The 17,709-nt window shown below is 35.5% G+C and overlaps 1 protein-coding gene across 1 annotated transcript in view; it reads left to right on the top strand.

Annotated features, from left to right (window-relative positions):
* LOC100917022 (1-phosphatidylinositol 4,5-bisphosphate phosphodiesterase epsilon-1) overlaps window positions 1–17,709 on the top strand; it is a 204,035-nt gene that overhangs the window by 152,362 nt on the left and 33,964 nt on the right. The window contains 1 exon segment of the mRNA XM_023495065.2: window positions 14,424–14,555. Within this exon segment, the coding sequence (XP_023350833.1) occupies window positions 14,424–14,555 (132 nt within the window).

Here is a 17,709-nt window from a genome sequence, read left to right on the forward strand (position 1 = left end):
TTTCTTTAAATATAATCTTTTCATATTCTTTGACCAAATTTATCATTTGGGAAATAATTTGGATTCTTAAAAATTAGGCTCCATTTTCTATACATTTGGGAAATGAGGCCTTTATTAGAGACATTTGCTGTAAAATCTCCCCTCTCCAATTTTCTGCTTTCCTTCTACTTAACTGCATTGGCTTTGTTTGTGTAAAAGCTTTTTAATTTGTTGTAATCAAAATTACACATTTTGCAACCCATAATCTTCTCTCTTATTTGGTCACAAATTCTTTCCTTATCCATAATGCTGACAGGAAATTTTCCATATCTCCCTTATTTATTTATGATATCATCTTTTATATCTCAATTATGTAAATATTTTTGGTCATTTCTTGGTATGCAGTGTGAGATGCAGGTCCATAACTAGTTTTTGTAATTTGTGATTTTCCTGTAATTTTTGTCTAATAGTGAGTTCTTGTCACCAAAGCTTGGGTTATTATGATCATTTAAAACCATGTGTTGTATACATAATCTATTCTACTGATCCAACACTCTTTCTTAGCTAGTACTAAATTGCTTTGATGATTACCACTTTGTAATACAATTTGAAATCTGATACTGCTGGGCTACCTTCCTTAACATTTTTTTCATTGATTTCTTGGTACTCTTAACATTTTCCAGATGAATCTAGCTCTATAAAGTAATGTTTTGGGAGTTCAGTTGATATGGCACTGAATAATAAATTAATTTCAGAAGAATTGTCATTTTGTTATATTAGCTTGGCTTACCCATGATTAATATTTCTTCAATTGTTTAGATCTGTCTTTATTTGTGTGAAAAGTATTTTGTAATTATGTTCATAGAGTTCCTGAGTTTGGCAAGTAGACTTCCAAATATTTTATATTGTCTGATGTAATATTCTCGTTTGGTTTTCTGGGGGTCTTAGAGCAGCCTTCCCTTCAGCAGAGTAATTACCACAAGAATAGCCAGGTGTTAAAGTCCAAAGTCCAAATTCTTTATTGCCTCCTTGCCTGGGGCTCAGCTAGCTTTCTCTTGGCCTTCAGAGAGGACTTGGTTTCAGTGGAGAAAATGCAGGAAGACAGGCCAGCCACCACAAGGCTGATGAAGATGGAAATTAATCTCTCTCTCCTTGGCTCCGAGAGCTTGAGCTCCCACCTCCAGTCTGCTTATCTTCTTTGGCTCTGAATCCAAGCCTCTGGGTCCCCCAGGAGAGCCATCAAGAGCCTGACCAAAGATGGAATGAATCTTGTCCAGTCCTTGCTGGCTGTTATATACTCCATTATCATAGTGTGAATCTTGTGGAACTATATTAAGTACTAAGTACATATACTGAACTATAGAACTATTAGTCACCATGCTAAACTAGGTAACCATTGTCTCTTCAATTCCACTGACTTAATACCTTGTAAGAATCCTTGTTTTAAGTACAAGAGTTCTGGCCCATAACATCTCCCCTTTTGTTTTAGAACATAGGTGGTCTTGCCCTCCATGACTTCTCACACCCCAAAAAGGTGATCACACCCTCTCCGACTTTTCAAAAAAAGGGGTAAAAACACCATAAAAGGAGGTGATTATGCCCTCCCTGACATCTCAGGAAGGAAGATAAAAACCAAAGTAAAATGGGGACTCAAATCAGATTACCAGGTTTCTGAAGGGTCTCACTTGAAACAGGTATACATAAATCCATCAACATGGGAGTTATTACATAAGCATATAGCAATACAGCACAGGCTAGTGGTGATGTAACAAACAACATGAATCAACATGAGGAATTATACATGTTCATACATCCTAGAAATAGTCCAAAACCAATCTATTGTCCATTACTTCATGTGTCTGGGAATCTAATGATTCCTGCAAGTTTTGAAGTCCTGTATCAGTCTTATCATGTCTCAGGAAATCCAATGATTCCTGCTGGTTTTGAATTTCTGTAACAGTCTCATTATCAGCCATGCTCTTTCAGTGTCAGATGTTTCTTAGGTCTTCTCCTTTATTTCAAGATTTTTCTCTTTTTCTGTCTCTCTCTGATGGACAAGGCGAATATGGCTCGTTGGCACCCATCTAGTTCCTTCTCCATCTGTAGAGATGCAAGCAAACCCTCTCTCCCAAGCAGTTAGCCTATTTGGTCCCTTCCAATTACCACTTTCAGGATCTCTCCTCATCACCTGGCAATTACATTGGAGCTGCTTGCACTGGACACTGCCTTTCTCTTGGGTTAAAAAGCCTTTATTCTCCCCAATTGTAATCCCTTTCTGCCACCTAATTGCTTTTTGGCTGATTGATCAAATCAGAGTCCTGAACTTCTAAAGACTCTCTTGGGAAGCATAGTGGAATTAGGAAGGATACTGCATGGTACGGGGAAAGGGGAAGGGGAAAGATACCACAAGGCAGAATGCCATGGTTTTTCTGGCCCAAAGGTGAGCAGCCATGGGATGCTTTTTTATTTTATAGGGAAAATATATACATATATATGTATATATGTACATATGTATGTATGTATATATATATAGAGAGAGAGAGAGAGACAGACAGACATGATTGGGATTTCTAATAGGGCATGCTGCCATTATGCCCCACTTGTTTTTTGTTTCTTGGAGCTGGGCCCCACCTCTTATTTCCCTGTGTCAGTCTACATTCTGAGGCCCAATGTAAGCTTCGGTTGCATTTTAGATATGGGGTTTTGGGTCTTGTTCTCTCACCCTGTCTTCTCACTCTATCTCTGTGCCTATTTGAGCTTTCAGATGTCCTACTTTACCACATTGAAAGCATTGGCGAGTCTCTCTGGAAGTCCCTTGCTGAGAAGGACCCTGTCTTCCTATGTTCTGCATCATAGCCTGGGTATAAAAGGCATTTGTGCCCACTGTGGCACAGTATCTTATGATCTCCTCTAAAGGAGCATCTTTGTGTAATCCCCATATAATTCCTCTACAAACCTTATTAGCATTTTCCTTAGCCAGGTATCTTAGCATAATTCCTGTAGCTGCATTTTCTCCAATAGTTCTTGTAGCAGCTGTCTGCAGATGACCCACAAAATCAGCAAAGGGTTCATTTGGACCTTGCTCTATTTTCATGAAGGCTTCCCTGCTATCTTGCTTTCCTGGGAGGGAAAAGCTTTTATAGCAGCAACAGCAGCAATTTGCTCATATACTGCTATGGGGTAATTACAGAAGTGTCTGCATACTGACCTTTACTTGCTAGTTGGTCAAAAGTGATTTGTATATTAACTCCAGTTTGCCTATTTAATTGGGCTTGTGTTCTACATAGTTCATTATACTCATTAAAATCCACAACAAATTTTGTCCAGTTTCTAACCTTGTCTTGCTATAAATTTCCAATCACTGGGGGTTAAAATTTCATAAGCCAAATTCTCTAATACCATCTTAACATAAGAATATGTAGCCCCATAAAGAGTGCAACCCTTTTTCAAATCTTTAATTATTTCCAGATCAAAAGGAGTGTATCTTCTCCTGGCTTGACCTATAGAGTCAAACTCTTCAATAGTAGGATATGCATTTATCAAATCAGATATATCCTGTCCTCCTTTTTTTGCTTTAACTAGTGCCTTTTGTAATCTTGTCATAGGTTGCTTCATAGATGGTGTTAATTGTGTTACTGCCCCTCCCCCTCCTCCTTCTCCCTCCACCCATGAAGGATTAATTGAGGCTAGTAGATCAGGGGATGGAGGATGCCCTAATGGCTCCTGCTATGAAGCACCACACTCCTTAATTTCATCAGAATTGTACTTAACTCTTTCTTATCTAATTCTTCATCCTTTTCACCTAGTTTGTCAGTATCCTCCCCCTTCCGTTCTTTCTTCATTTTCCTTATTCTAATACTCATATAATTCCTTAAAGCCAATTGTATTAAATTATATGTATAGAATGTTTCTTTAGAAATTGAATCAGGACCATTATCATTGTAGTATTCATATAGTTGCTCTCCTGCTAATTTCCACTTGTCTGGATCTAATTCTTTTTCCCTTGAGAATCAAGGAGATGTGTATTGTAATGTTTCTAAAAGTTCAATGATCTGCTCCCAAGTTACAATCAAACCTTGGCTTTTAATAAGTTTAACTATGCTTTTGACACATTTTCCTTGAAGTGGAAAAGGCTCCTTTCTAAACATTTGTCCCATTTCAACTGAAATTATAGTTTAGTCCTTTACAAAGTTTCCTTCTTGTCTGTTTTTGTACTTAACCTAATTTCTGGGTTATAGATGTAGGTTCTTAGCCCCACGTTCAGATGCCAAAATGTAATGTTCTGCGTGGTTTTCTTGAAGTCTCAGGGGCAGCCTTCTTTTCAACAGAGTAATCACCACAAAAATAGTCAGGTATTAAAGTCCAAAGTCTTTTTTTTATTGTCTCCTTGACTGGGGCCCAAATAGCTTTCTTGAGAGCCTTCCAGATTATCCTTGGTCTCATTGGTCTCAGGAGCCTGACTGAAGATGGAATGTCTCTATCTCTCAGTCCCTCCCAGCTTATATGCTCTATTACAATTAAATCCATTCATCATATTAAGTATAAACCAATCATTATATCACTAGGAAACCATTATTTGTTGTAATATTAAATCAATCATACTGAACTTGGAAAACTATTAGTCACCATCCTAAACTAGATAACCATTGTCTCATCAATTCCACTGACTTAATACCTTGTAAGAATCCTTGTTTTAAGTATAAGAGTTCTGGCCCATAGCAGTCTGCAGTTATTTTAAATGAAATTTCTCTTCATTTCTCTTTCTTTATTAGTCTTAGTTGGTAATATACAGAGAGAAATGCTGATGATTTATGTGGCGTTATTTTATATTCAGCAACTTTACTAAAATGCATTTGATTTCCACTAGTTTTTTTAGTTGATTCTCTAGGATTCTCTATATATACCATTGGATCATTTGCAAAGAACAATAGTTTTTTATTTGTTTTCTCATTACCTATTCTAATTCCTATCCTTCATCGAACAATATTAAATAATAGTGGTGATAATGGGCACTTTGCTTCACTACTAATTTCATTGGAAAAACTTCTAGTTTATCCCAATTACACATAATGGTTTCAAATAGATATTACTTAACATTTTAATGAAAGCTCCATTTATTCCTATACTTTCTAACTTAAAAAAAATAGAAATGAGTATCATTTTTTGCCAAAAGCATTTTCTGCCTCTATTGAGATAATCATAGAATTTTTGTTGTTTTGTTATTGCTATGGCTAGTTATACTAAGTTTTCCTAATGTTAAACTAGCCTTGCATTCATTAAATGAAGGATCATTATAAAGTATTATATTCAGTTTTTCTGGGCAGATTCTTGGTTGTAATTCTAGCTTCTTTGACTTTCCCAGCTCACCCATCCTTTAAGGTAGAAGCTGCTAAATCTTGTATGATCCTAATTATGTTCCACAATATTTCAGTAGTCCTTCTGATTGCTTAAAATAGTTTCTCCTTGACTGGGAAGCTCTGCAAGTTTACTATAATTTTTCTAGAAGTTTTTATTTGGGGATATCTTTCAGGATTCTAATGGTGAGTTCTTTCAATTTCTATTTTACCCTCTGGTTCTAGGATATCAGAGCAGTTTTCCTTGGTAGTTTCTTGAAACATAATATATAGGCTCTTCTTTTGTCCAGCATTTCTTAAATTATCTTTCCTGCATTTATTTTCCCACTCAGTTTTTTTCTGATAATTCACATTTTCTAATGCTTTTTTCATTATTTTGATTTTTGATTGTTTTTTGATGTCTCCTGGAGTCATTAGCTTCCATTTGTTCTTCAGTGAGCTTTTGTATCTCTTTTTCCATTTAGCCAATTCTGCTTTTTAAGGAGTTCTTTTCCTCTATATACGTTATATCCTTTCTTTTATGGCCTTTTTTCCATGATTTTTTTTCCTGAGGTAATTGGGGTTAAGTGACTTGCCCAGGGTCATACACCTAGGAAATGTTAAGTGTTTGAATGCAGATTTGAATTCAAGTCCTCCTGACTTAAGGGCTGGTGCTCTATCCACTGCGCCACCTCGCTACCCCTTTTCCGTGATTTTTCAAAGAGTTCTGTTCAATGGATTTTTGTGTCTGTTGCCATTTAGCCAATTCTGTTTTTCAAGATATTACTTTCTTCAGTGTTTTTGTTTCTCTGTTAACTCTTTTATTCCATGCTTTTAACTCTGTTCTTAATCTTCTTGAACCATACTCATTTATTCCAAACTTTTCCTCTACTTCTCTTATTTGATGTTGAAAATCATTTTGAGTTTTTTCTAGGAATTTTGGTTGGACTTGGACCCAAATCACATTTTTCTTAGAAGCTTTGCTTGTTTTGACATCATTGTCTTCTGATTCTGTATCTTGATCTTTCCTTATCACCATAGTAGCTTTTTATGGTCAGGTTCTTTTTTTATTATTGTTTGCTTATTTTTCCAGCCTATTTCTTGACTTTTAAAATTGGATTGATTCCAGAGTAGAGAGAGCATTCTTTGCTTTGGATTTTTCGTGTTACTATTTTCAGAACTCATTCTGGAGACTTATAAGTTTTTGGTGCTTTCAGAGTAGTATTACCCAAGGAAAGATGTGGTAATTGATCTTCTGATTTGTGTTCTGATCTAAACCTAGAAGAGACTTTGCTCCCTTGCAGTCATAAGTGTTAGTACTTCTCTTTACCCCTGAACTCTGACTAGATCCTCTGCTCTCCTGTAACTCTAAGCAACTAGGATTCTTCTCTACCTTGGGACTAAAATCAGGTCTTCTGCTCCCATGTGAATGACTCCAAGCATTCTTCCCCACCCTGGTATTATATTCAGGGTTCTGGCCACAATTATTACTGTTTTTCCTGGCTGGAACTAATTCGGGCCCCTGCTGTCCTTGAGTAAAAAAAATTATGCTTCTTCTTACCTTGAAACTGATTTCAAGGCCTCTATCCTTTGTGATTCACCACTCTTCTCTATCCTAGAACTGTGACCAGGGCTCTTGCTCCCCTATGGCCACAAATGCCAGAACTCTTTTCCCTGGAATTGCATACGGGCCTTGTAACAGAGATAAAGGGTCTCCTGTAATCTCTTTCTGACCAGTTGTCCTACCCTTTACCATCTGTGGCTGAAAGTTCTCAAAGCTACTGCTACCATTGTGGCAGCTGCCTCCAAGGCGTATTGTTGGTATTGCCACAGTCTACTGCCACTTTTCAGTCTGAGTTGAGGCATTATTTTAAAGTTGTTTGGAGGGGAATGTTGGGAGAGTTCAGCTGAGTACAGTTGCTTATACTCTATGCCTATATTGCCGCCATCTTAACTCTGCCTCCTACTAATTAATCAGTAAGAAGATTAATAAGCACTTTTGTGTTCTTTGTTTTGATGATTGCTTTATATAAGTTAAATTTATTTTGTAACTGGTGATAGTCTATGTTAACATCTATTTTTTTATCTATTTCCAATTTTCTAGCATCAACAGCTGATTTAAATAGGTTAGGTTTTAATTGAACCAAATCTCAAATTGTATTTTTTATAAAGCAGTAATTATCAAAACAATCTGATACTGGCTAAGAAATAGAATAGTAGATACCTGGAATACATTGTAGTAAATGATCATAGTAATCTAGTGTTTGATAAATCCAAAGATCCAAGCTTTTGGGACAAATGGTCATTATTTGACAAAAACTGCTGGGAAAACTAGAAAACAATATATCAGAAACTGAGTATAGACCAACAACTTACACTTCATGCCAAGATAAAGTCAGATGGATACAAAGGCTGATAGCATAAGGAGAACAAGGAGTAGTTTAACTGCCAGATCTTTGGAGAAGGAAAGAATTTACAAACAACAAATAGTAACCATAACAAAATATAAAATGAATTATTTAGACTATTACAAAATTATGAAGTTTTTTTTAATAAACTAAACTAAGCAACCAAAATTAGAAGGAAAACAGACTGCTAGGAAAAATTTTTTACAGCAAATGTCTCCAATAAAGGTTTCATTTCACAAATACATAGAACAGAGTCAAATTTATAAGAACACAAGTCATTCCCCAATTGATAAATGGTCAAAAGATATGAACAAGAATTTTTCAGACAAAGAAATCAAAACTATAGTCATATAGAAAAATGCTGTAAAGCACTATTGATCAGAAAAATGTAAATTAAAACAACACTGAGGGTTCTGCACACATATATTGTACCTAGGATATACTGTGACATATTTAACATGTATAGGACTGCTTGCCATCTGGGGGGAGGAGATGGAAGGAGAGGGGAAAAGTTGGAACAGAAGTGAGTGCAAGAAATAATGTTGTAAAAAAATTACCCAGGCATGGATTCTGTCAATAAAAAATTATAATTATTAAAAAAAAACAACTCTAAGGTACCATCTCCTATCTGTCAGATTAGCTAATATGACAGAAAAAAAGGAATATGATAAATGCTGGAAGGAATGTGAGAAAACTGGGACACTAATGCACTGGTGGTTGAGTGACGAATTGATCCAATTCATGGCAAAAAATTTGTAACTATGCCCAAAGAACCATAAATCTGTGCATCCTCTTTGTTCCAACAATGCCATTGTTAATTCTGTATCTTGACATGAAATACATGTTGTTCCTTTTTGTATGGGTTTAATATTTTGCAATTAATATATTAAAATCATATTTTTCAATAAAAAATTCTGCATCTTAAAGAGATCCAAAAAAGAGGAAGAGACCTATTTGTATAAAAACATTTGTATAACAACTCCTTTTATATTAACTAAGATTTGAAAATTGAGAGGACTCACATAAGATAGACTGAAAAAGTTGTAGTATATGATTATAATGAAATATTATTGTGGTATAAGAAATGACAAGCAGGATCATTTCCGAAAAACCTGGAAAGTAAAAGGTCCAGAATTGGGAGAACATTGTACCACAGTAATAGCAATATTCTATGATGAACAACTGTAAATGACTTAGTTGTTCTTAGCAATACAATGATCTAAGACTATTCCAAAGAACTCCTGATGAAAAATGTTATCCATCTCCAGAGAAAGAACCAATGTTGTCTGAATACAAACTGAAATACAGGTTTTTTTTCCCTTTCTTCCCTTCATCCTTCCCTCCTTTCTCTCCCCCCCCATTCTCTCCCTCTTTCCTTCTTTCTTTCCTCTTTTCCTTTCTTTCTTTTTCTTTTTTAATTGAGTCTTCTTGCAGAAAATGAGAAAGGAAATATTTTACATGATTGTTCATGTATAACCTTTATCAGATTGATTACTATCTCAGGGGAAGGAAAGGGAAAGGAGAGAGAGATAGAATTTGTAACTCAAAACTTAAAAGAAAAAAGCTATAAATATTAAAAATTGTTTTTACATGTAATTGGGGGGATAAAACATTGTTTTAAAGTAAGAAAATATCAGCCAATAAAATTGATGACAGAAAAAAATAATAATAAATTGCTTAATTTGGAATTCCTTAGATTATCCATTATATCTTTTCATTTCTTCAAGTTCTGGTTTGCTTTTAATTTCTCTAATTGCTATAACAATTCAAAGGATTGAATGTATGCATAATGATTCCACTGGTCATTACTTTCCTTAAATTAGATGATAACTAATTACATTTTCATGATGTAGATAGCATTCACAATATTCAGAGCTTTTCATCTCAAAGAAATTATTATTAATATATAGCCATGAAGCTTCTTTATATTATAAAAAGCTTTGGATTTCTCTCCTTTTCTTCTAGACTGTTTTCTATTGCATTTTACCCTTCTCCTCATGTCCAATTTTGTATTAATATCATTGAGGACTGAAATAAGTTAATTTTGCAGGTCTTATCAAGTCTTTTTAATATTAATCTACATCTTTAATTTCTGCTAATGTTTCCTATATTTTAAAAGCTTAGCTACTCTTCAGCAGTCCCCTTCCTTTTTTCAAAGAAATTTCTGGAATCCTTTCACCTTTCACTTTTCTTTCACAAATTTGTTTCTGATTTTTTACAATCAAGATTGGTTAACTAAACCTAACATTTTAAAGGACCTGCCTGATGAATTTCCCCTGCTCATTTAGGTTTCTTCTCGGATCCTGTGCCATGTTTGACTCTATTCTTTCTTAAAGCTGTATTTCCTTCGCTTCTATGAAATTTAATTTTATTGTTTTTCCTGCTTTTTGTAACTACTTCTCTTCCCTTTTTTGGGTTCTATTCCTTCTACAGTCTACTGTTAGGTTCCCCATGTTTCTGACACCTTCTCTTCCTGCTCTTCCTTCTAGCTCACTTATTTGGTAAACTTATCCATTTTTATTGCTTCAGTTATCATCTCTATATGAGGGGTTCCCAAATACATGTTTCCAGATTAGTGTCATCTTGACCCCAATTAAGATTTCTTACTGCCTACAGAACATCTTTGCTTGACTAGGGCAGCTAAGGGGTTCAGTGGTTAAAGGGTAGCACTTGGAGTCAGGATGACTTGAGTTTGAATACTGTCTTTGACACTTACTGGCTATTTATCCTCAAGCAAATCACTTAAATTCACTCAGCCTGATTCCTGCAAAGTGCGATAATAATCCTACCTATTTTATATGTTTGTTTTGAGGATTTTATAGTTAACATATGTAAAGCACTTTACAAATGTGAAAGTGCTATGTAAATGCTAGCTGTTATTGTTATTATCATAGCATGCTGCAATCTCCAACTTATTATTACATCCTAAATTAAATTTGTCATCTCTTGTGAAACCAGCTCCCCTTAATGTCTCATTTATGTCATTGGCCCTTTCCTCTTCCTGGTCTTCTAATCTGACAAATTTCATTTAGAATCTTTGACCTTCCCTTTTCACTAATCTGTTACCAGATCTTGTTGCCCTCCCTGAAATATCACAAATTTGTATTTCTTTATCTCCTCTTATTCTAGTTCAGGCTGTCACCCATTTCACATTTGTATTATTACAGCAGCCACCATATTGGTAATCCTGACTGTGGTATCTTTTCTATTGTTAATATAACTTCAGCATAATTACCCTAAAACATTTACTTACCTGCTCATATGGTCCCTTTCTGTATATTGTACATGAGTCTCAACTCCTATTTGACTTTCATATCCTCTATAAAATGGCCTTCCCCAATTTTTTCAACCTTGTTTACAGCTAAACTCCAATATCTATAGTCACTCTTGTCAGTCAGGACTCCTCACTCTCCCTTAATAACAATAATTATTCTTGCTTGTATACCTCTATTTGTCCTATTCATTTTAGGCTTGAGTGTTTCCCCTTATCTCCTCTGCCTGTATAAGGCTAATTTATCTTTAAGGACCTATTCAAATTATAGCTTATCCTTATAACATTATCTAAGTTCTCCAAATTTCCTTATGTGATTGCCTTCATAATTATCTCCAAATATTTTTATTAAATATCCTTATTAGCAAAAAAAATTTGACCATGTATTTCAGATTTATGTATATTTACAAATTATATTCATATACCTATGCCAATTATATACATATTAAAAATTTTGCATAAAATCAGAAATATTTAATGAATGAGATGAAAATGAAATATTTGAGCTTATGTTCAATGAGGAGTCACTAGAATTTATTGAGAAGGGGAGAGTTACAATATCTGCACTTTAAACAAATTCTTTGGCAACTTTTGTGAAGAGTGGATTGGGGGAAAAAGACTTAAAGGGAGGGAGACTGAAAGTCTATTGCAGTAACCAAGGTGGGAGTAATAACAGCTTAAATTAGAATGGTGGCTATATGATTAGAGAAAAAGAGTCATATACAAGAGATGTTGTCTAGGTAAAAATGGCAAGATTTGAGTACTGATTTTATAAATATGTATATGAGTAAGAATGAGAAATTGAGGTTGATGCCAGTTTGCAAGCACAAGTTATTGGAAGGATAGTGGTGTCCTCAATAGTAGTAAAAAAGTTCAGAAGAGGGATGAAGTTGAGGGGAAAGATAATAAAAGCTGAATGAAAAATAAATTTCACTTCATCCTTGCCAAGTCTGACTCACTCCATCTCACTGAAAACAAAAAAGGTAGAGCTAGGGCTATTCATTATCTGTGATACTCCCACACCTACAAAAATCTGGGAAACTGGGAAGTGGGAGGCTAGAATCTTGCCTGTGTAGGTACCTGAGTCATTTCTAGAGTTTTTGTTCTGAGGGGCTCAGCTACCCAAACCTAGCAGTGGAGTGGAGGAGAGCTGCATGTATTACGTGATAATGGGTGAAGGGAGTGGTATACTTAAGTTGGAGAGAAGCCCATTACAGACTGATTGATGTACCATCTGCAGTATCCCTGTGGCTCCAGGGCTCCAGTTATATCGTTTAAAAGGATATCGTGGCTTATTCATTTTAAGTTCAAGCCATTCTTTCAGCATAAACATTAATTTTCTTGGCAGCCCAGAAATCCTACAGCAGTAAAAACCATGCTTTGTTGGCAGACTAATGATTTTTTTAATGAGCTATTTGAACCACAAGGATAGACTGTCAGAGTTATTGGATCAAGGCTGTCCTATAATGCATTTTGAGACCTTAGAGCTGACCAGCCAACTTGTCTGAAAGAAGTAAAATTAGTTGTTCCTGACACTTTTCTTCATGTTCTCCTCTCATGAGTGTTGTAGCTAGAGAGATGAGCCAAACCTACCCCAGCCACCAAGAGACAACAATCACCCTATGGATGCACTTTTGTTAGGACACAAGACCAACTAACTGTCAGTCTTAAATAAATGGGAGTTTGCTCTTGGCAAGTTTAAGAGCAACATTTCCAACAATTGAGTTTGCAGGAAAGAGTAAATGGGATATATGGTGATGACCAATTACAGCTTACCTAGAAAATCTTACCTATAACCAAAAAGGAAAAAGGGGGAAGGAGGGCATTGAAATTTTAAACTTGTTTTGCTCTCTTGTTTTCTATATTATGAAAACAATCATTTTTCTTTTAACATATGTTCTAATGAGGTCTACTCTTTCTTAAGAGGAATTTTCAATATAACAAAACCAAAGCTTTTCCTATACGTTGTCTCTAAAATTATTAACAAATATGAATTGATAGGAAAATAAAATTTGGTTCACAGAAAATCTGATATGCACACAATTTTTTAGGGATCTAATGTGTTAAATTAAGTTATATTTATTAAAAAAAACTAACACTATTAATTAGGTAATTTGATTTATTGTCATTTGTACTGTCTTTTGAAAAAGCTTTCTTTCTCAAGAAAAATGACATTTAAGCATAATTATTACAATGAAAAGACTTCTGTCTAGCAGTATTAGTAACTATTTAACGAATCAAAATATAATATGCATTAGACTTTATTAGTTTAAGCAGATTTACCAGAACTGTGAAACATACCAAAAGAATTTTTGACAGACTCATCATAGTGCTACCAATATTGTTGGTTCAAATCCCAGATCTGCCATTGAATAAATCACTTATGAAAAGAAGGTTGTCTTCATCAGATTCCACCTCACCTTTACTTTTTCTACTCTTTCAGAGCTCATACTAGAATCCCCAGAGCCTTCAAAAGAAATGCAACTCACTTCATCTTGGTTTTGCTTTTATAAAGAAAAACTCATTCACAGTGAGGAATTAATAGCATTCCCAAAGTCCACTGCTTTATTTTCATTTTAAAAGAGAACCATTTGAGGAGACTTAATTTTAAGGAATAGATTTCCAATAATGGAATTTTAGTGGAGCTGTATGGGGCAGAGATATTTCTGGGTCACCTCCAATAACCTAGAAGTATGTGACAGTTTTACCAAGGATGTTTAACCTGGCTATGAGAAAGCAGAAAGGGTGTGTGTGCTAGGATGATAGTAAATATTGAAATCCATTCATTTGAAGGAAAGAATTAAACTTCTTCTGGGTCCCAAAGGGCACAATTAGGAGGAATGAACGGAAGCTGCAAAGAAACAGGTTTATGCTCAGTTTGAAGAAAAACTTTCTTAACAATTAGAACTATCCAGAAGTAGAATGGTATTTCCCAGAGGTAATGAGTTCCTTCACAATGGATATTGTCAAATAAAGGCTTGTCAGATTCTGGTTTGGATCTAAAAGGAGCCATTCTGACTGAGGGCCTGTGATATCAAATATGATCATTATGCCAGGAAAGGTAGGAAAAAAATTAACATAAAATAATCCATTTATTTGATGATGATGACCCAAATAAAAGTTATCTTTTACATCTTTTTTTTCTTTTAGACTATTGCTAGTGTGTTATTTTGATATTAGCTTAAATAGTATTTGTGGCTATTATCTAATGAACATGCACTTTCATTTAACTTTTTTTAATCAAGGAAAAGCTATCTTATAATTGGAATTAATACTGTTATTAAGGCTACTAAAAATAAAATTTTAGTAGGCCCTACATATTCTATTACAAGGGAGCAGTAATTATTAAAAATAAATATCAATGGTGATGGAAAATGTTGAGTTCCTTTGCTTGCAGTTTTTGGCTTATTTATTTTAATTTTATGGGAACAGGATTGTCAACTTTAAACCCATCTGGCTCTAACAGAGGAAAAGAAAGGAAAAGCAGGAAGTCCATTTTTGGCAACAATCCGGGCAGATTAAGCCCTGGGGAGACAGCAGCATATACCAAAACATCTGGAAAAAGTAAAGTCAGCTTCTTACCAGTATCTTTGCTTGATTCTGTATATTGGATGGATCAAATGTTTTCCTGTTGGTAATCTTCACTTGAATGTTTAAATTGTTTTTGTAATAAATGTTCATGTTGCCTACTGTAACTGGGTAATAATAAGAAAAAAAAAAGTAAAATGGTACTCAAATTGCAAAAACCACTATTCTACAATTTTAATTTCTTGAAAACATTATAATTTACCAGAGATGTTTTAGCAGCATTTGCTGAAAAGAGCATGATCAAAAAAATCTTTCAATTAAAAGAATGCCATAGTGGTCCATCTGTGAATTATAATCCTCATTTCATGTAATTCCCCCAAAAAATGTCAATTTGAAATTTTTTATTGTCCACCATTTTATTCAGGATAACAAATGAACCCATAAATATACTTCAAGTTGTATTTAGATAATCTAATAATATACCAAGTTTTGTCCAAATCAGGCAAACTAATTCAAAATTTATTTCAAACAAATCTAAATGCAAAACATTTCATGATATTTGGCCAAACAAAAACTCCTTATGCTTGTGGATACTACATTTCTTTAAGCTTGTTAGAATCCTTATCAATCCTCCTACCAGAATAAAAATTGATTTCAGAATGTAAGAGGAAAGTTATTTTTAGTTCATATGTTTATTTGTACTGTGGCATCAAAGACCTGCTCTATCTCATGAATTCCATTTTTCTTCCCTCAGCAAGTTCCCAGACTTCCCTATTGGTTTCTCCCTAAGGTTTTTCCTCTTGTTCTTAGTAGCTTTGTTGTTGATGAGCCATTTCAGTCTTGCCCTAGCCTTTGTGATCTTATTTGGAGTTTTCTTGGCAAAGTTACTGAAATGGTTTGCCATTTCCTTCTCCAGTCCATTTTACAGAAGAGGAAAGTGAGGCAAAAAGAGTTAAGTGACTTTCTCAGGATCACACAGCTAGTCAGAATTTGTTAGCAGGTCTTCCTGATTCCAGATCCAGTCTGTATCCACTGCACTACCCAGGGTACCCCCTCTTAGTTGCTTCCCATCTTGCTTTTTTCCCATAGGAAAGAATGGAGTCTTTTTTAATCTCTCCTGCCCTCATAAGCAATTTATGATACTTTTTTAAGTTTAGTTTTTTTGCTTTTTTTTAAAGGATTTCACTACTATGTTCTCCTTTAACACTTTGAAAACTGTTAGTTTTCCAGCATGGTCTTTCTCTTCTTCCTTCCTTTTCTGCTTCCTGCCTCCCCTGATGAATTCCGTGAGTAGCCAGAGACCAAAAAATAACACCAATAATAATAATTGCTCCTCAATGATGTCTCTCTCCAGATTGAGTGAGTCTGTCACCAGGACTCTTCAGTTGAATAGCCCTCCCCAAGCTCACATTTCATTGATATAGCTTAAAAGAAACCAGGTCCCAACCACACCATCCTGAGAAATTAGAATAGAAAGTTAATAGAGTTTACTACAAATATTACAGAAAACTTGAAGAGAATGTGACAGAAAACAAATCACCAAGATTTAAAGACGTTTTGTGGGGGACTTTGAATGTGTTTCCTTCATGGGACCTGAATTTGTCTCCTAGAGAAATGTATAATATCCTCATTGGTGGAATATTGGCAATATATTATGTGCCATATTGTATTGTTATATTATAGATCTGAGCTGCAAGCCGGGCCTAAAAAAGGGAGATTCAGAGAGAGCTAAGTTAAAACAGAGCCTAGCAGAGTGCAAGTTCATGTTGGACTGGAGAATGGGGTGGAGGTTGTACATCCGAGTTAAATTGAACTGATGATGATTATACTCACAATTGAAGTTCCAAAGTTCCAAACTAACCAAGCTTTCCTCCCTGGTTAAATTCCCTATATACATACATGCAGGGGCCTGAAATAATAATTTTATTTTATAACAAGTTTATAGAAGTCCCACAGCTAGTAAATGTCTGATTCTTGGGAACTCGGCCCTTAGTCTTTCTTAGTTTACTTTTCCTTGTTTGACTAATCTTCCCCCTAGATTTTATCCTTAATTAGCTATCTTGTTTTTTTCTGTGCTAAAATATGGCAATAAGCTCTGGGTTCCTGGTGAGGTGGATTTGTCTGGCACAATACTGCAAATGATTCTCCAATATTAGCTCTAAGTGTGTAGCCCCAAGGATTACAGGAATAACTATCTCCCCTACTCCTCCTCTCCAGTAAATCTGCATGGGGACTTCACATCCACTACAGTTTCTACAAAACCCTTCCACAAATGCCAGTTACCTTCCTCATGAGTTATCTCATTGAACAGTGGCTTACTGAAGACCTGTCTTTATCCCCATATCCTTAGATAAGAAAGACCCAATTCTGACAGGCTTCTAACATCTTCCCCTAGGCTTCAAACATTCTGCCTTGTTCTCGTCCTGCTGAAGAGCCCTCTGTGTGTGTCTGTCTCTCCATCTCTGCCTCCCCCAACCACCTGCATGGACTTCTCCATCTCCTCCTCCCTTTCTAAGGTCAGGTTTCCATGATCCCTGTCCCTTAACTTTTAGACCCTGTTCTGTTCCCCACTCAGGCCCTAACAGGTCTGTGGACCTCCAGTAGAGTTCTTGGTGGTTCTCCCTGGCTTTCTAGCTCTTTGTCATAACTGAAAGAAATGATATGCCCTGGATTTTGGGCCCCAAAAGCCCCCTCTCCTGAGTGTTCCTCACAATTGATCCTTGAATTATCTTGTATTTCCTTCCCTCTTCCAAGTATCATATGCCCTAGTAGAATACCAGCTTCTCAAGACCAATGCTGGTGTGGGGTTTTTCTCTATATAACCCACACCTAGTAGAGTATCTTGAACACATTAGTGCTTAGAGAATGTTCATAGAAGTGCATGGAACCAATGAATGTTTGATATCTTCTCCTCATCCACTTCCCCCTTCCACTTGCTTCCCTATTCTCAGATGAATAAATCACAGTTTATGTTCCTTTCCCAAGGGGATAGCTCACTAGAATTCAGGTTCACACACACACACAAATTCCCTCAACTTTGTAACCAATAACAGGGCATTCTATGCTCCCATATGGAAAAGGTTATGGCATCACAGTACAAAGCAGTATACCTGGGTAAGAAGAAAATAAGTTGACTAGGGTTTTTGCCACTCTTTGATGTGAGCTTTGGACAGAGCTTAGACTTATGATT

This window comes from Sarcophilus harrisii, chromosome 2 (genome assembly GCF_902635505.1).
Source record: "Sarcophilus harrisii chromosome 2, mSarHar1.11, whole genome shotgun sequence".
Classification (NCBI taxonomy): Eukaryota; Metazoa; Chordata; class Mammalia; order Dasyuromorphia; family Dasyuridae; genus Sarcophilus; species Sarcophilus harrisii.